Genomic DNA, 20708 nt, shown 5'->3' on the forward strand with positions numbered 1-20708 from the left:
TCTGAATTTAAAAGTGTAATGTATGGTGCAGCATGAGTAACAAAGGCAGAAATGGAAGCTGTTTAGGGAGCTATTGCAATAATCAAATGATAGATGATATGAATTGACTAGTGTGCTGGTAGTGGAATGTGGCACATTGTGGATGTATTTTGAAGGTAAAACCCACAGAATTTGTTGATGGACTGCATATAGAATATGAAAGGTGGAAAAAAAAGAGAAGGCAAACCCCAAGGTTTGTGACCCAAGCAACAGCTCCCATAGAACCGTCACTTATTAAGAAGAGGAAGACAGGCTGGGTGTGGTAGCTCACGCCTGTAATCCCAGGACTTTGGGAGGCTAAGGCAGGGGGATCACTTGAGCTTGGGAGTTCGAGACTAGCCTGCCCAACATGGTGAAACCCTGTCTCTAAAAAATACAAAAACTAGCCCAGTGTGGTGGCATATGCCTGCTATCCCAACTACTCGGGAGGCTGAGGTGGAAGAATTGCTTGAGCCCCAGGAGGCTGAGGCTGTAGTGAACTGAGATCAAGCCACTGAACTCTACCATGGGGGAAAGAGTGAGACCTTGTCTCAAAAAAAAGAGAGTAAGACTATGGAAGGGCAGACTGGGAATAAAAAGCAAGAGTTTGTGTTTGGACATATTAAATATGCAATGTTTATAAGACAACCAAGTGAGATGCTGATTAGGCAGTGGAAATTTGGCATTTATATTAAATACATACATAATCAAGAGATGAAGGCAGAAAGATCGTATAAGCACAATAAGAAAATCCTAAAAATAAATGTCTATTAATAGGAAAGTAATTATGTAAATTACGGTTCAGTTATACGATAGGCTATTATACAGCTACTAAACATGTTTTTGAAGACTAAGAACATTAGAAAATTCTCAAGATATAATGTTAAAGCAAAAAATAAAAGTAAAAACTCTCTCATTGTACATAGTATGGTCCAAATTACGTAAATAAACATACAGACATGGAAAAAACTCAAAGGAAAATATTTCAAGTGATTATCTCTCTGTGGTAGGAAAAACAGTAATTTTAGTCATTTTTCTTTATATTTTTGTTTATTTTACAGTTTTTCTACAAATATATATTACTTTTATAATCAGAGAAAATGAAATTAGACAAAAATAAAACATGAAAGAAAAAAATTAAGGGGGGCTATAAGGTAGATTAGTAGGTAATGAAAAGCAAAGGGATATAAAGATGGAAAAAAATCTGGAGAAATAAATAAAGCAGTATTTTCAAGATGTGTTTTTACACAGTTACAGTTTGCCCCATCATCTATATTAATACAATTACCTAGAAGCAAAAAATGAATGACATAACCGAAAACTTATGAAATTTATAAATTGATAGTGTCGTAAGAATGTCTTTGGAATGCAATGATTGTATCTCACAATTTTCCTGTATTTTGTTCAGGTAATTACTAATATTAATATAGTAACCTCACCCACAGCAGCTAATGATATAGGACAGGAGTCCTCAACTCCCACTATCGGTCAGGTCTATGGCCTGTTAGGAACTGGCCACACAGCAGGAGGTAAGCTCTGAGCTTTACTGCCTGAGCTTCCCTTCCTGTCAGATCAGCCCCTGGCATTAGATTCTCAAAGGAGCGAACCCTACTGTGAACTGCACATGCGAAGGATCTAGGTTGCCTGCTCTTTATGAGAATTGAATGCCTGATGATCTGAGGAGGAACAGTGAAACAGTTTCATCTGGAAACCCATCCCACCCCTGCCACCTGTCCATGGAAAAATTGTCTTCCATGAAAGTGGTCCCTGGTGCCAAAAAGGTTGGGGACCACTGTTATATGAGATGGCAGGAAATCACTCAGGGATTGCAAAGTGTCATGGACAACTGCTAAAGTATACATCTGTGGGCAATTAGGAATCAGGTATCTTCTTGTCCTATATTATTACCTCATGGATGTATGAACATGAAAATAAACTCCTAGAAGAAGAGACCATGTCTATTTTCTTGAGTCACAGTATAAACCCTCTTTCAGTGTCATACAGATTATGGCCAGAAATAAGCTGCACATTGTGTTCATGATAGTGGTTAACTTGAAAGAGGATAAGGACCAACTGATGGTTGGCTTCCACAGCGGTCCCTCCAAAATTCTCCACTGCCTATCATCAATCCTTTTTTTGCATCAATGAACTAAAGAATGAAAGCAAGGATGAACTTACTCCATTAAAAATGTAATGCAACATTGATTAAATAACTATTCAAATTTTACATGTATAGCAACAATAGCTATATATATGCAATAACCATTTCCATAAAATTATAGAGCATAGTGTTGTGTGTTTATGTCTGGCTAACTCATGAAGCACACAGGAAATGATAAATATCTATAGGAGACAGTTTTAAAATTCTCATTACTGTTGTATTTTTGCTAATATTTATTTCCTTGAAAGCAAACAGCAGCTTAATGTGTTTTCTAATATGTATTTGGATGTTCCCCTTGAATTAAGATTTGTTAGATTCGCCATTAGCATACCCACTCTCTCTGCTTCCTACTTCTAGTAGGATAGTTCTATGAATCATTCTTCATGGTTTATATAAGTAAACCTAAGTGGTTTAAAGTTTTGTGTGGTTAGTTTTCTCTTCATTGTTTATTTACATTAACAAAAAGAAAACTCTCCTTGAGGCTTCCACATAGTGATCTATCTGTCTCACTAGTTTTGTCTCACTCTCCCCTTTCATTTCTATACTTTGCTTCAAAACATATATTATAGTACCAGTCTCTATGTTGGAGAAATCAGAAACGCAACACAGAGCAAAACAAAATCTCAGAGATATTTGCTCATGAATCTTTAATTTGGTTAAGTTTTGTAATGCACTTTGTAAAGTCTGTAAGGAGTCTGATGTCATGTTTTGCAGAACTTTTTAAGGGAAAAGCTACCTAGAGTTAGCTATTGAGAGTCATTAAGAATTTTTTAAAAGGGCAAAATCAACAAATTTTCCATCAAAAAGTCGTATTTTAGCCAGAGGGGAAACTGATAGACTAGTTTATACCATATTTGGTTCCACTGAATTCTGTATTACATTTTCATTGTAGCTGGTATTAGATATTCACTGTAGTCACAAAAATTAAGATTCTCAATAAAGCAGTCAGACTATATGACTCTCTGTAATAAAATATTCTAAATGTGTTCTACAAGATAAATAAGTTGAAAAATCTATATACGTAGATTACAACATGTTTGAGCAGCTGAATAATATTGTTGGCTACAGTTCCATAAATAATTCGAGGATATTTACCAAAAAGTGGTTTTATTTGTATCACAGTTCATCTTAAAATCCTTGTTTTTTCAATAGTATTAATAACAGCTAACAATTATCAGGTACTTATTTTTGCCAAGCATGTTACATGTACTAACTCAGTTTATTGTCACAACAAACCTATGATGTAGAAAGTATTATTTTGCCCCTTTTATAAATGACAACACAGAGGCAAAGGGGAGTTACATAACTGACTCAAGGTCACACAGCTAGGAAATGGTGTGATTCAAACCTAAGCAGGGTAGCTCCAGGACCCACACACCTAATCACTCTGTTATTCTACTATAATTCTAAAGCAGGGGCAGTTGCCTGCTTAGGGTACTCTAGCTGTTTTCCACCATACTTGACTAAAAGTGACAGTGACAGGAGGCAGCCAAATGCCTAGGTAGATAGGGGTGGGTAGCCAGTGAAACCCCACCTTCAAGCAAAAATAACAGCCTGAAACCCACGGCTCAAAGTGATAACTTCTATTCCTGTTCACCTACTCTCCCCTGATTGGTTCTTTCTAGATAATGCCTTTTTACCAATCAAATGTTGCCTTTTCCAAAACTACCTATGGCCTGTCCTGCCCTCATCCTATGCATATAAAGACCCCAGACTCAGTCAATAGTTAGTGAACTGGGAGATGCAGACCCTCCCTCAATTGGAGTGGACACCATCTAATCAGCTGCCAGTGCAGCTAGGATAAAAGCAGGCAGAGGAACATGGAAAGACTAGACTGGCTTAGTCTTCCAGCCTACATCTTTCTCCTGTGCTGGGTGCTTTCTGCCCTCAAACAATAGACTCCAAGTTCTTCAGCTTTGGGACTCTTGGACCTTTGACCACAGACTAAAGGCTGCACTGTTGGCTTCCCTACTTTTGAGATTTTGGGATTTGGACTGGCTTCCTTGCCTCTCAGCTTGCAGATGGCCTATTGTGGGATCTCACATTGTGATCATGTGAGTCAATACTCCTTAATAAACTCCCCTTATGTATACATCTCCTCTTATGCATCCATCCTGTTACTTCTGTTCCTCCAGAGAACCCTGACTACAGACTGACTTCAGGGAAGAAGACCTGTTCTTCCTGTCCCCTCTCTAGCTCCCCTCCCTGCTGAGAGACGTTTTCATCGCTCAGTCAGCTTCTCCACCTTCACTATCATCTGTGTGACCTCATTCTTCATGGATGCTGGACAAGAGCTTGGGACCACTGAGTGCAGGTACCCAGAAAGGCTGTCACACCAGACCTTGCCATCACCATAGGAGGGCAGCCGACACACACCATGAGGCAGGGGGCCAACTGAGCCGCTAACATACTGCTGTCTGCAAATGGCAGAATTGAAAGAGTACTGTGACACCCTCTCTGGGGCTTTGGGATTATTGGCACCCTCACCTGGATGCCACCATGCTCCCCTCCAGGAGACATGCCTGGTCTGGCCATGGGCCCCACACGGAGCTTGCTCCTGTGCCGGCGCCTGAAGCAACCAGCTGGATCCCACCCTCACTCACTCACATGCTCCCTCCCACAAGGGGTTGAGCACGGTGGGCCAAGTAGACAGGGTGCCCCTACCTCGAGTCCAGTGAAGGGACCAAGATAAATCCTGCATCAAAAGCATATAAGAAAAGATTTCTTTCCTGTATAAGAAGAAACTTCTAGTTCATTCAGGAATGGTTTTAAGTCATTAAATGTAAACTAAAAAGAAGAGAGGCTAGAACATGCTTGTACTGTACTCTGATGAGGTGTTGTCTGATCCTTCGAGAGCTTATTCCTAATGGGTACCATAAAACTTGAGCCATTATTAAGGGACAGTTTATATAAAACACAATTAATAATTGGCAAGTTTGTGTAACTTAGCTCAGTATTTCTCAAACTTGGGTACTTAAGTGTGCCTTGGGGTTTGTGGTATTTGCCAGGGATTACGAATATCTTCAGAAAACCTTTCTGGTGTGTCGATTTCATTTTAAGACTCGGAAGAAACATAATGTAGTTTGTAATAAGAATATTTTTACTTTAAAGCAAACAATATTCTGCAAGCTTTTGTGATAAAATATACAAGATTTTATGTGTTTTTATGCTTGGGCAGAAATCTTCATGTTCTACCTCAGAGCCTAAGGAGAACAAGTTTATTTTCTAAGTTAAGGGCATGTGAATAAAAACATTTGACAAACAGTGGTCTGGCTTCTAACCAGTTCTAATCCAGAAAGTTAAACAATAAGAGATAAGAAAAACAAAACAAAAAGAAACAAATAACAGTGGCAAATACTTATGCTGTTCCTGAAAGACTACTCCATAGGTAATAAAAACTATAAAAATGGTCAGTAGTCAAAACAGTCTGACTAAGTCAGGTCTGCCCTTCACGTGGAACATGGGCTATTAAACCTTGCTCTGAGATATAGCTCGGATTTCTCTATTCCTCTTCTCTTCCATTGCTACCCCTCACTTCAGTCCCAGGTGTCATAATCTTTTCCCTCTTTTTTTTCAGTGGTCTCTCTACTCCACACAGCAGTCAGAACTTTTTTTTTTTTTTTTTTTAAAAACAAACATAAATCAGATCAGTTTTCCTGATTAGTACTCTTCAATGAATTCTCAATGCACTTAAAATTTGACCTACACTTTCTCATTACCTGTGAAGTCCTACATCTTCTGCTTCTGGCTTCCTTATCTAACCTAATTTTCTGCCTGCTCCCATTACCTCATCTCTTTCTAGCTAAACTGGACTTCTTTATGTTGCTGGAACACACTAAACTTATTCCTGCCTCAGTGACTTTGGCTTTGCTATTCTCTCTTCTTGGAATGCTATTTCTCTGATCCTTAATCACCACTTTCTACTTTTTATTCAGGTCTCAGTCCATATGCTATCTCCTGAGAGAGGCACTCCCTGGTTATCCTACTTCATATTGTTCTCTTCCCCAATCACTGCTCATCACATTAGCCTGTTTTACTTTCTTTATAGCACTTAGTGCTAACTGAACTTAATGCATTTATTTATACATCTCTTATTCAATATACTAAAATGTAAATTCCATGAGGGCAAGCACCTTGACCAGTTTGTTCACCATTGTGACTTTGTTGCTAATAACTATGCCTGACATGGGTAGAAGCTGAATATTCACTGAATGAGCAAATAACTGAATAAAGGAGAAAAGGCAACTTGAATATATATTAGATGACATGGCTAGTAAGCTAGTGTTCTATAATTCGGAGACAATAGAGTAGACGTGGACTCCAGACTGATGAGATTATGTCTGTTCAGTAAGTGACAGGGTCAAACGTTTTACTTTGCATTACCAATTTTTTTGTTTCATTTTAGTACTGTTTGCATATCGTAAGTATTTTCAGCCAGATAGTGATGATGTGTGGTTTGCCTCTCTTCTGAGTAACTAGGGAAAACTTGGCCCAGTAAAGATAGAACTCATAGTTACAGGTAATGTACAAAATAGACACTGTTACCAGGTAATTCTTGATTGAAGATAGTTTTTCATAATTGCTACTTTCTTACTCCAGCCAAAAAAATAATGCACATTTACATGGGCTCTAAATCTGATTGTACTACTTACAAATACTGGACCAGGGAAAGCCAACAAATCACTCTGGGCCCTGTGTCTCTGGTCCATCCAGAAAAGGGAGATTAGACTTTATATTTGTTTATGGCCCTTTCTATTCTGACAGTCTATAATGCCTGAGACAAAAACAATCTCAGTATTGTTGTAATAGCTTTGTTTTCCAAAAATTGAAAACCAGATATCTACATCACAATGAATGCTGATTTATAGGGACTCAGCGAGCATGCTTCTAAGAGATTGTATCCAAAACTTTTTTTATTTGTTCCTTTTCTTCTAAATTCATGGAAAAATAAAACTTTCCAGTTTGTACAGGTGTACATTTCTTTAATAGAAATAGATTTAAAAATCTACCTAGGTTATTGTAGAATTATTTGAATCAAAATTGCTTTAAAATTCTTCCTGTACATCCATAACAAATGTGACTATAAATCAGGAAAATAGACAAACATTTATTACAATAGATTAAGATATGAATACATGGAACAAAAGTTTTCCAATTTGATGTGATTTTATAGGTTATGGGAAAGTTCCCATTTCATAGACATGTCTCCCTACTGGCCCAAGTTCCATTATTAGAACCATTATTCTAATGGCCCATGTTCCATTATTAGAACCATTATTAGTTCCATTATTAGTTCCATTATTAGTTCCATTATTTTCTTGATTTACTATTTTAGGAAAATACAAAGTAGGTCTCAAACATAAGCAGCTAAATGAACTTAGAATAATAATTTATAGAGCCTTCTAAAAATGACAACATTCGTATATGTTAACGTATTAAAACTTCACAATTCCATGAGGAAATTAGAAGATTCTTTATAGCGAATCTACGGATGAGAAAATCAAGACTCATAGAGATGAACTGACTTGTTCAGAGTTATCTAGGTAGTAAGTGGTAGGACGAGCACTACCAACCAGGGATGCAGGGATGGGGCCTTTGAAAACAGACAGACCTGAATTCAAATTTTGATTCTATTTGATTGCTGTATGCTTATGAGGCAATTACCTAACCTCTCTGAGAATTTTTTAATCTGTAAAAATCAAGAATAAGAATATCATATAAATAATATAGGAGCAATAATATATATTACAGCACTTATTGTTAATGGTGAATAGTAATGATCCTTTTGTTTTTATTACTCTATGTATTGTTAATCTTACAGCTAGGTTGCATAGAAGAGAAGGAACAGGAATATAAAGACGATGCAAAGGTAGGTACCATTTTCCTTTGTGAGTCTTATATTTCAAGCTCTAATTCTTGCTTTCATTTTATTCTATTTCACATTCTTCTGTGAGTCTGCACAATCTATCCCACTACCACAAATGCCCTTCCTCATCTCTTGACTCTCTGACCAATGCCTACACAGTTTTCGAGTGCTAATTAGAGTTATATCCTCTTTAAAACTTTCTTTTTTTTTTTTTTTTTTTTTTCTTTTATTATTATTATTATTATTATTATTATACTTTAGGTTTTATGGTACATGTGCGCAATGTGCAGGTAAGTTACATATGTATACATGTGCCAAAAACTTTCTTTGATGCCATAGGTTATTCCTACGGCATTCATGTAAAACTCATATTCATTTAGCAATATTTCCTAAGTGTCTCTTGTGGTGTTAGGGAACTCTGCTAGTGCTACATAAGGGCACTTTAGAGAACTGACCCTAGTTTTGCTTGCTTGCTTCTGTTAGTAATTCTCAGACTTTTGAATTTTACAGATATTTAACATTTAAAAAATGAAGACTAACAAAAAGTTGCCAATTTTTCTTTTCTAAGTAAAAACATAATAAATAATTGCCATAATTCTTTTACAAAAGAAAGGGCATTTTGATTACAAAATATATAATCTCAAGATTTTGAAAAAAAATTAATAAATTAGGCTTTGTGGAAAACTTCATGGAGGGGGGTCTGCATAAATTAGGGAACAGGCATTGGGGAATCCATTGATTTACACATTTTTTTTTTGCCCCAATTGGATAGTTCTTAGATGCTTTTTCTTATTCAATTGTTCATCTCTAGTGTAGCACCAAGTGTCTTATAGGAAGTATTCAATTAATATTTATGAATGAGAAAGTGAGTCTGCCTCTGAGCAAATACCTCTGAGACCCATGGTAATGCCTACAGTGTAAAGCACCTATTAGAGAACACCAACAATGGTAAGAGAGTGGTGGAAGGGTGTGTATGTGTAGGTTTATGTGTGTGAACTAATATAATTTACTTTAACAGTTTTCCAGGCACCAACCATTCTGATTTTGTAGGGAAATACTAGTGAGACTGTCCTCTAGGGGAACAGGAGAAGAGTCAGGGGCAGGATCTAAGATACTGAGGCATATCTCATGTGTACTGTAAAAATATTTCATGTGACATCTGAAGTGGATTAAGATAATAGTAAATATAGTTACTGTAAATAGATAACATTCGTTGAGTACTTATAATGTGCCAGGCACCTTTCTAAGTTCTTTGCATTCATTAGCTCACTTAATCATTACAACAACCTATTGAGATAGACTCACTTTCTATTCCCTTGTACAGGTGAGAAAACTGAAGCTTGCAGAGGTTAAATGACTTGTCCAGGGTCACACAGTCAGTGGTAGAGGTAGCTTTCAACTATGGTCTAGCTGTTTTTAGAGCTCATCAAAACTCTGAGGTCCCTTTCTAGCCACATATTTCTATGATGAACATAGTTTTATATGACTTGGTTTTCATTTTTTAATATTAGAAAATTAAAACGTTTTCTCTTAGCTGGGATTTTAAAGCTGTTAAGGCACTCAGTTTTTCTACTTATTAATAAAAGCTATGTGACCATAAGCAAGTTTCATAACCTCTTAGAACTTCAATTTCTACATCTCTAAAACGGAGATGAAAGCCTTTTTTCTGTGTGTTTTTCAGAGGATTAAACACACAATTTAATCCTCTAGTGTATAAAAACAGCTAGCAGAGGGTCTGGATTATGAAGGGACTTGAATAAATGTTAATTCACTGTGGGGCCTAGTAACATAAAGTGACATTTCTAAATTAAAATCATATCAAATATTAGTAATAGGATGAGAGCAAAGAGATCATCACTCTGGTGGATAAAGGTGCCTGTATTTACAGAATTCGTTAGAGAGCCATGAGGATTATCTTTGCTGTAGCCCTCATTTTAATTAAGAGCATAGAGATCAGACATTTCAGCATACGAAGAAGCTTGTATTTGATTTACACCATGGATGCACATTTTCAGCATCCAAACATTCCATTCTTTGGCTAAAGATATAAAGAGCTACTTCAGCAAACCTGATATTGCAAAATAAATGGAAAATGCTTAATCATTTAAAAAGATATACCAAAGAACGGAAAGATCAAAGCATGCACATTCACCAGTGAAGAAAGCTAACTGGCAGAAAGTCTCTACTTTTTGAAAGGCTGACAAATGACTTCAGTTAGACAGGCAGGGTATAAAACCAAAACAACCCATCTATCATTCTTTACACACAAACACATAACGAAATTAAGCACACATATGTACATGTAATCTCATTTTTGATAAAAGTACTGTTCATGGAGAAAAGTTGTGGAACAATGTGTAAAATATAAACATATTTTGTAAAAATAATGGCAGGCCCCACGTATATCTGAAAATACATTTGTATATGTTAGTAAGAACATGGAGAAGGTATGAAAGGTTTATGCCAGGTCGTCACCTTGGGTACCCCGGGACAGGTCACTCTGGAGGGAGTTTGGGGGAAATTTTTGTTCTTTGATCACCTTTGTATTCCTTTGCCAAATGTCATGACCAGTTAAAGACAAAAAGTTTTTACATTTACATTTCTTTATTATTCATTTACCCACTGAATTCCACTAACCAAATATATAATATTGGCATGCTACTTCCTTCCTTTTGAATCTCAGCACTATCTTCTCTTCTCAAATATTAATACTTCTCTTACAGTATGGCTGTAAAGCTTAAATGAGATCAGATACAGAAAGTCTTAATAAACGGCAAAGTGATGTATAAGTGTATCTTAATATTTATTCACTAATATTTTGTGATTTTGCTGCCTATCAGAGGACAATGACACAGTTGCAATGCACTTGAGGCAAAACTACAATAAGGTTGAATGGGACTCAGAAGCTTTAGTTAGCATCCAAAACAACACCTGACATGTTAGGCAGATGTGATTTCTTTCTGGTAATAAGAGGCATATCTGACCTGGTGTAGTCGTCGTCAACAAGCATGTGCTTTGGAATTGGTGAGTACCTTCCTGGAGAGATGGGTGGCAGGGAGGTTTTATATTCTAAAGTGCCATTGTTGCCAGAGAGTAGATGGTTTTCCATTGGTGGAGAATAAGCTAAGAGGTGGGGGAAAAAGAGAAAAGAAACCTGTTATGTGGGTGATTCAACGTGTCATGCTATACTTCAGAAAAATGCATTAAAAACAGAAAGGCTTTGCTGCATGCCAAGGATTTTCTTGTCCTCCAAGAGGGGGGAGTTGCAGTTTATTTGCATTTAATATATACAAGCACATGGTGACCTTTAGGATAGGAAAGACTTAATAATAGTTAAGTCTGTAATGCCAGTTAGTCTAATTTGGTGAAGAGAAGAACTGGAGAAGAGATCCAGCACACATATTTTCAGAACAATGATTAATTTTCTATTGAAATAAAATGTTAGCTTTCTAATTTCAGAGCTCACATTGTTTTCACATTATTAATATCCAATCATTGAGAGCAAAAGCCTCCTAAGGATCAGGTTCTCCTATGAGACTTTCTCCCAAAATATACTCTATTCCCATCCCACAAAGGCCAAGAACTCCGGCCTTTCTTTTTCATTCCTCCTTCCTAATGTATCTCCCTTTTAGGTGACTGAAAACACCTCCTAACTGGGTCTCTTGCTCCTTTCTCTCTCCTCAAATCCATTTTATACGTTGAGATGAGGTAAAACCTCCTGAAATTCAGATTGACCACACTATTCTCTTACTTAAATGTTCTCCATTGTCGTTATGTATTTAATATAGTATAAACTCTCCTCTTTGCCATTCTTGCAAGATCGATCAATTTTAATATCGCCCAACACATATCCTATCATCCTCAAACATAGCCTGTGCTTCCTGACATCTGTACCTTTGTTCCACTGTACCATCTGCCTATAATTTGCATCTCCTACCTAACCCATCTCAGATGTTGAAATCTCATTCTGAAGATGCAACTGAAATGCCATCCTATGCATATTTTTCTGATGTTCCAAAGACAGATGATATATCTCTTTTCTTTGAGTTCCCAAATAACATTTATATTTACCTCTCCCATGGCATATACATACCTCTTATTCTGCCAAATATTGCTTCTATTTATATATCTGAGTTAGCCTTCCTCCCAACAAAGCTCTTTGAAGGCCATGATTCTATCTCCTCTGCATCCCACATATTACCTTACAATGTGCCTTGTACATACTGAAATTACTCAATACATATTTCTTAGGTTTATTAGATTGGTTTTCTCCCTTTTCTCTCTTTGACATTGACCTTATATGCCCTGCATGAAGTGGCTCACAGACTATCAGGGCTGATTTTGCTACATTCTTCCAGTTTGAAAAACTCTGAAAGTTAAAACTCTTTCCTATTCTAAGGTAAGTCTGATCTCAATTTACTGCCAGCTTGAAAACATACATATTTTGGAGGTAAGTTGTTTCAGAATCATCATTAAGAAAAGCAATAGCTAATGCAATGGGCAGGAAATAAAATTATTCAACACATTTCTCTCAAGAGAAACATGTAAGTCTGAGAGAACTTGAACAGTTTTCTTGAGACCATAGTACTAATTAATGGCCAGTTTTGAAGATGTTCCAAGTTTCCCATCTCACAAACGGACTCTCAACATTTCAGAATGAGCAAGCTTACTACTGTTGACACAACTATCCCTTACATTTACATAACAAAGTAAATTGCTTCTAAATCTAGTCTTCAAAGACAGAAACTTAGTTAAGATTCATGTTGATCTATTAAGAAGAGGAGAACATATGATGCTTATGCAACAGTGGACTTTTTGAGGACGCCAGCATAGTGTCTCATTAGTTGTTAGTTGTTGCCGCAGAAGTCCCACTTCCAGCTCACCTCTATTGCCATAGTGACTGATAATTTTCTCCAGCTTTCTTGCCAACATAACAAATTCAAGTAAAGTAAAAGCTATGTGATGGTGATTGAGGATCATAATTTCACCATTCAATTGCAAGATCCCCTTTTACAGGAAGAATCATAGAGCTACCTCTGGTCTATTTGCCAGTCTCTCTTTTCTAATCTACTACTACAGAGATCTGAAGTTGGAAGAAATAATATGATGGCATGAGAGTGATCATCCTTTAGGAGCTTGAGAAATAGCCTTTCAACATATATTGCCCATACACTACTTTAATTACGCTGCCCTCAACATTAAGCCTTTCCATAATGGTGGGCATGCCAACTCATTAGGATATCTCATCTTCAAACAGTACGTAAGGGCCTGCAAGGCAACATAGTAGTGGAGTTTAGGATACTCCCTCTGAAGTATTTCCAGAAGTTAACCAAGAGGGAAGGTACAAGTAGAATGCTTTGTCAATAGTTTTATAGAATTCCAGTTCTGCAAGTCTGGCATGCTATTTGAAGATGACAATGGTACTTACAGTGAGTAATATCAGGTGGACCATAAGGATCAGTCATATAAATGGTAGTGGGTTTGCCAACTTTTAAATAAACTACCTCTGATGTGTTCTTTAATATTGCTACTGCCTCTTCATGTGTTACTTCTTCTAAACTGTAGTTGTTTACCTGAAAGGGTGAAAAAGATCAATATTAGAGTTAAATCTATGGAGCAGAAGAAAAATATTCAGGCAAGAAGATTCCTGGAATTATAAATTGTGATAATTACTGTCCAGTATCCTTGACAGAACAGATGAATTAACTGCATTAGTCAAAGCAGATAAGTACAATCATTGATTCTATAAAATAAGGTTGCTTCTGCCTTTTTTTAAATGAGGAAGTGATATACTGTAATGGAATTCAGAATAGTATTTGTGGAAAGGAAAATAAGGAGTCAAATGCCTTTTTTGTTATGCTATAGTTTCTATGATACAAAAGTAACCATATTTGTGGAAGAAAACTTAAAAATAAGAAAATAAAAATCATTCATAATCTCCATACTTAGATATATTTCCTTAAACAATTTTGACTTTATTATACACATTGTTTTGGAACCTGCTTTTTAAACCTAGAGTGACTAGTTGTTTGTAGCAGCAATGTAGTTTAACAACATGAATTTTGTTTTCTGCAGAGCCTTATGTTGCATGACTGCAGTATAATGATCTAACCAGTTTCTTACTAGTGCACGTTTTGTTTGCTTCTAACTTTTTACGACTATAAATAATGTTGCAATAATCCTTTTTCTATATTTGTGCACAACTCTGATAATATTTCTTTGATATAGATTTACCCATACAAGTGAAACTACTGGACCAAACTATGTGAACATTATCAGGGCTTTTGATACCTAGTGTGAAAGTGCCTGTTTCTCTCTGGAAAGATGAACCGGTTTGCTCTCATACCAGCACAATATGAGAGCCCTCATTTCTTTATAGCTTCACCAAACCTTGATTTTTTCACTTTAAAATGGTTCTCATCAAAATGTCGTTTAATATGAGTCTATTCGGAACACATGTCTTTTCAGGTGAGCAAGTTCAAGGATACCCTATTGTCATTGCGTTAACAGAAATGCCTCTTTCTTTATTGCATAGAAAAGACTGTGATACAAATGATACACTGACTTCATGGCAGTGGCATTATAGTGGGTCTCTGCACCACTTATCTGAAATGATTTTAAGACAATCTCTCTAAAAAGACTTAAACTTTGAGGACATTAGAATAAACATTAATTCAGGAAGTATTTCAAATACCTAGGTTATCCGTATCTGGCTACTATTTAAAAAAATAAATTTTATTGTGTATATTTCAGGTTCACAGCATGATGTTATGTCACAAATATAGATAATAAAATGGTCACTATAGTGAAGTAAATTAACATATCCATCATTACAGTTACAATTTTGTGTGACAAGAGCAGCTAAAATCTACTTATTTCACAAAATTTCTAATATAATACAATTTTATTAACTATAGTCTTTATGTTACACATTAGACCTCTAGACTTGTTCATCCTACATATCTGCTACTTTTTATTCTTTCACCTATATCTCCCCATTTCCCACCTCCCCCTGTAACCACTGTTTTATCCTCTATCTCTGTATATTTGACTTTTATTGTTAAGATTCCACATATAAGTGAGATCATGCAATATTGTTCCTTCTGTTCTGGCTTACTTTATTTAGCATAATGTCCTCCAAGTCTATCCATGTTGTGGTAAATGGCAGGATCTCCCATTTTTTAAGGCTGAATATTTCATTGTGCATATATACCACATTTTCTTTATCCTTTTATCCACTGACAGACATGAAGGTCATTGCCATATCTCGGCTATTGTAAATAATGCTGCATTGAACATGGGAGTGCAGATATCTTTACAAGGTGGTGATTTCATCTTCTTTGGGTATATAACAAGACCAGAGATTTCTGGGTAACATGGTAAAACTATTTTTAATTTATTTAGGAGCCTGCATACTGTTTTCCATAATGGCTACACCAGTCTACATCCCAGTCAATAGTGTACAAGTGCTCCCTTTTCTCCACATCCTCACTGACATTTGTTATTCTCATCTTTTTGATAATAGCCATCATTTGATAATAGCCATCATATTATCATTTGATAATAGTTGTGAAGTGATATCTCATGGCAGTTTAGATTTGCATTTTCTTGATGATTAGTGATATTAAGCACCTTTTTGCATACCTGTTGGACTTTTTTGCATCTTTTTTGGAGAAATATCTATTCATGTCGTTTGTGCATTTTTAAAATTCTGTTAATTATTTTTCCACTATTGAGTTGTATCGTTCTTTATAAATTTTGGTTATTAACCTATCATCAGATATATGGTTTGTAATTTTTTTTCCAATTTGTTTCATTTTGTTGATTGTTTCCCTTGCTTTGCAGAAGATTTTGAGTTTAATGTAGTCGTATTTATTTTTCCTTTTGTAGCCTGAGCTTTTAACGTGATATCCAAAACAACATTGCTAATGCCAAGGTCAAGGAAGCTTTTCCCCTATGTTCTTTTCTAGAAATTTTATGGTTTTAGGTTTTACGTTTAGGTCGTTTAGCCAAATTAGGCTGATTTTTGTATATGGCATTAGAGTCCAATTTCATTCTTTTGCATGTGGCGATTTCATTTTCCCAGTATCATTCATTGAAAAGACTAGCCTTTCTTCATCATGTTCTCTTATTTTCTTTGTCAAAAATTAGTTGACCATATATGTTTGGATTTATTTGGCTACTATTTCTTTAATGACATAATTGTTTAATTACTTTCCAATGGTATAATGTAAAATTAAAATAAATGTCCCAAAAGCATTGGACTGAATTCCTATAGTACATATTATCTATACTATCTAATTAGCACTTTAGCTATACCATACTTTGCAGCACTACTATTCGTAATCTTTATTATTTTGCTCCATGTTGCTATGTAAATTCCATGTGCTAGTTAATCCTTGGTGATGTAGCCCAGGTTAGGGACTGTGGAACTGGAGAGAACTGAACCTGACTGATGTGTTTGAATGCTGGCTGTGAGTTCTCCATTAAGCCATAAGCTTCTCCAGCACCTCTCACATTTCTCTTCTAGATAAGAGATGTTCCCTTAAATCTTTTTTCATTTCAGTGTCTGGCATTTGTTTATTCACTCATCAAATGTTTACTGCATACCTGTTATGTGTCAGACTCGGGGCCAGATATTGGAGATATGATAAATAATAAAAATGATAATCAATAATCATAGTAAACACATATAGCCCATATTACATGCCAGGCACTATTTTAAAGTATTTTATATAGATTAACACAATCAAATCTTCACAATAACTTATGAGGTAGCTATTATAATTACCTTATTTTACAGATGAGAAAAGTGTGTCTCCAAGAGGTTAAGAAACTTGCCCCAAGTCATTGATCTGGTAAGTGTCAGAGGCAGAATTCAAAGCTAGACAGTTTGGCTCCAGAAACCATGCTGCTAACCACTCAGCTATACTACTTCTTCCAGATAGACAAGGTCCTTGCTTTCATGAAACCCACATTAATAATACACAATTGTTTGTGGAATGAATGGATAGAAGAATAGACTTATGCAGAGAGGGAGAATGTAGAGGAACTTCAGGTATGGAGAACACAGTTGATAATGGCAGCCCTTAATAATACAGAAATAACAAAACAATAATAACTAACGTTTATTTAATACTTGCATGTCATATATTTTAGGAGTACTATGTCATATATTTTGACACGAATCATATAACTTATCATCAGAATAGCTCCAGGAGGTAGATACTATTAATCAGGCAAATTTTACAGATGAGAAAAACCGTTTTTTAAAGAGATTAACTTGCAACAAAGAGGTCACACTGCCTCCAATTGTCAAAGCCACCAGTTGGATCACAAGCCTCCTTACAAGATGAAAATGAGATTATATTTGTATGTTGATTCATCAAAAGCTAGGGCTCATATCACCTGTTCTTTCTCCCTTTAGGAGAAAAGGGTTTTTTTCTGAGTTTACATATAAAAGTAGAATAAATTCCAAACTATTATAAAAGCTTGAGGAATCATTATATTTCCTGCTTAACCCAGTGGTAATAGTATATTGCATCATCCTAATACACTGACCAGTCAAAAAATAAATAAGTAAAATGGAAAGCAGCTTAATATATCTCACTGTCTCTTCAAAACCTTCTTATACATTTGATTAATCATTTATTTTAGGGCCGTTACCATTTGTGCCTAGATAATGATTTATTTTTTATTCTTTTTATTTTTTTGAGACGGAGTTTTGCTCTTGTTGCCTAGGTTGGAGTGCAATGGCGCGATCTTGGCTCACTGCAACCTCTGCCTCCCGGGTTCAAGCAATTCTCCTGCCTCAGCCTCCCGAGTAGCTGGGATTACAGGCATGCGCCACCACTGCCAGCTAATTTTGTATTTTTAGTAGAGACAGGGTTTCACCATGTTGGCCAGGCTAGTCTCAGACTCCTGACCTCAGGTGATTCACCCGCCTCAGGCTCCCAAAGTGCTGGGATTACAGGCGTGAGCCACCGCACGTGGCCGATAATGAATATTTACGTGTGATGTTCCATGGTTTAAAATGTATATGAAAGTGGGTGTTTCCTCTAAAAAAAAAAAAGATTGCCTAAGGCAGCTTTTAATACTGTGACTATGGCCCACAGATATATCTATACTGAGAGAACAGAAGAGAAACAGCATCTGGTGGCATAACACAGGGGGAATGAGAAGTCAATAATAATTAAAAATAAAAACCAAAGGCTAGAAACTAACTGGATTAGATTATAAGTGACAGCAAAGCTCTGTTTCTGACAAGGGCTCATTGTCTCTCTCCCCAGAGTACAGAAAGTACACAGCTCATTAGATTATCAGTGAAAGAGAAATGTGGTCAGTGCTTATTAAATTGCACCTTTTGCCATTTTTAAGGTAGGCAGTGAAATGATCCAGAAAATATTACCTTCAACAACATTTTCATAGAGTCACTTTGCTAACAGAGTCTTCTGATCACTAGGAAAATTTTTAGACCATAAAGCAGAAGTTGAGGGAAAGGTAATGGTGAGAAATGGGGAAAGAGGATATTGGGGAGAATAATAATAGTAGTTTAAAATAGTGGTAGTTCACTCAGTTTCTATTTGGTGACTGAAATATTGAAAAATTTACATAGATTTCAGTCACAGAACAGGTGGTATTATGGTATTGGCAACAGCATGTAGTGATTAAAAGCACATGCTTTTCAGTCACCCATACTGAAGCTTAGACCCTGGTGCTTCCTAGCTGTGTGATTTGGGGAGACTTGTTTAACCTTGTAAGCTTTAGTTTTGACATCTGCAAAACAGGAATGATAGCAGTTACTGCTTCAAAAGGCTACTGATTTAAATGTGTTGGTCTATGTAAAGTGACAGGCACAATACAGTTCTTAATGTTAGCTCTTATCACTAATACTATTGTCATCATCTGTGAGCAGGATTTCTTGGTGAAAATTTTCGCTGATCATTTTCTTATAAACATCTGTGAACTGATGAGTTTAATTAGGGTGCTGCTGATGAAGCTTCTGTGTGGTCTTTTTAAAAATTCAGAATAGTACCGGATTTGGACCAAAAAGTGCTCTTTTGTGCTGACGTCTTCAAAATGTTTTCCACAAAAGTGAGTTTGTTTGGGTTAATTATGTGTGTGCATTATCCTATGAACTCTCAAGATAAAGGGCCTACAGCTGGAGCTGATTGTATGCAGTGAGAAGGGACATTACACTGATTGGCTAGTTGCTCTTGTCATTGTTTGTCATTGTCTTTTTTACTCTTTTTTTTTCATTTGCATCAAATATCTGCCTATAATGGTGAACACTGAGCAACTGGCCTGGTTTCAAGGAAAAAAATCATGTGAGTTTGATTGAAGTGCTTTCTGTGGGGTGCACCACACAGAGGGGGACATATGTGCAGCCTGGCTGTGTGTTTGTTAATAGGAAAGAGGACTGAGGCCAAGAAAGAGAGGCTGGAGGTGAGATGACTCATTCTCTCAAACAGAAGAGGGAGCACTGAATTTGAACATGATGCAGACAAAGGAAGGCAAACCAGCTGAAGAAAGAGGTGCCAGGAGACTTGCAAGGAGACATGGCAAGTTTTGTGGGAATTCAGATGTGTGTAAGCAAACATAAATGTAATAATACAAAGGTGGGAGGTGTGTGGGCATGAGAATATGATAATAAAGAGGAATGAGCAATGTAGAGATGGCGAGATACTGACCTTTCCATGTTCTTGCAGGAATATCAGTATGGTGGGATGAACTGGGAGGTGATTACAGACATTAAGGTTACCTAAGGCATAGTACAAGGAAATGTGGAACTCTAGAATCATTGGTAAGAAAACTCTAAAGTTAACTTTTAAAAAGGAAACAAAGTGGCTGATCATTAGGTTGTAAGATAAATTAAAAAGCAGACCAATCCAATGTAGTAATGCCAATGCTATGAAAATAAATATGCATAAACCAAGGATTAAAATCTCCATAGCACTCTGAAATTAACTATTATAATAAAATGTATTCAAAATAATAACTATTAATAAATAAAAGGCATGTTAGTAATGGTTATCTTTGGATAATAAATATTTTCTTGTTTTTCATCTTTTCAGAAATGAATATGTATGTTATAGTTAGAGCAAAATTAACTCTAAATGAGCAAGAACAAAAACTTTAAGAAAGAGCAGAAGCTAAGTACAGTGGTGTCATTATGAGACACACATAGCAGCATCTCATGAGTAATGAAAATCGGAATGGGAAAAAAGAAAGTTAATTTCTCAAGCCCAATGAACAGACTTAAATTTACTAGAAATAATAGTCATATATCAAACCTTGCTGTTTCTAGAAACGAAGGCAACTTGATACAGTGAGAGTAATTCTGAATGTAGAATCAGATCAGATCTGGTTTTAATTCCTAGTTTCATGAATTTAAGTCAGTTAACATATTTACTAAGAATTCATTTTCTTACAAGTAAAATGGGAATTATACTTATTTGTAGATTTGTGTTTATGAGAAAAGAATGATACCATGAAGTTGAAAAGACTCTATGATATAAAGTAGCATACAAATAGAAATCAAACAGCCATAATCAGACATCATGCTTTGTTGATCCTGCTGCTTCTCAGGGTTCTTTATGTGGAAATTATCACTCCCTATATTGTGAAACACTTATTCCTACAGTGCCTCTTCCCACCTCCAAG

The 20708-nt window shown here is 36.1% G+C and overlaps 1 protein-coding gene across 21 annotated transcripts in view; it reads right to left on the bottom strand.

The window, feature by feature from the left end:
- DLG2 (discs large MAGUK scaffold protein 2) overlaps positions 1-20708 on the bottom strand; it is a 2173778-nt gene that overhangs the window by 497861 nt on the left and 1655209 nt on the right. For all 21 annotated transcript variants that reach the window (XR_008511650.1, XM_024254994.3, XM_024254993.3 and 18 more), the window contains 2 exons: positions 13474-13618; positions 11030-11168 (listed from right to left, as the gene is read on the bottom strand). Coding sequence is in view for 20 of the 21 variants with exons in the window: in XM_024254994.3 (XP_024110762.1) it covers positions 11030-11168; positions 13474-13618 (284 nt within the window). In the remaining variant the exon portion in view is untranslated. The remainder of the gene's footprint in view (positions 1-11029; positions 11169-13473; positions 13619-20708) is intronic.

Source organism: Pongo abelii, chromosome 9 (genome assembly GCF_028885655.2).
Source record: "Pongo abelii isolate AG06213 chromosome 9, NHGRI_mPonAbe1-v2.0_pri, whole genome shotgun sequence".
Lineage (NCBI taxonomy): Eukaryota > Metazoa > Chordata > Mammalia > Primates > Hominidae > Pongo > Pongo abelii.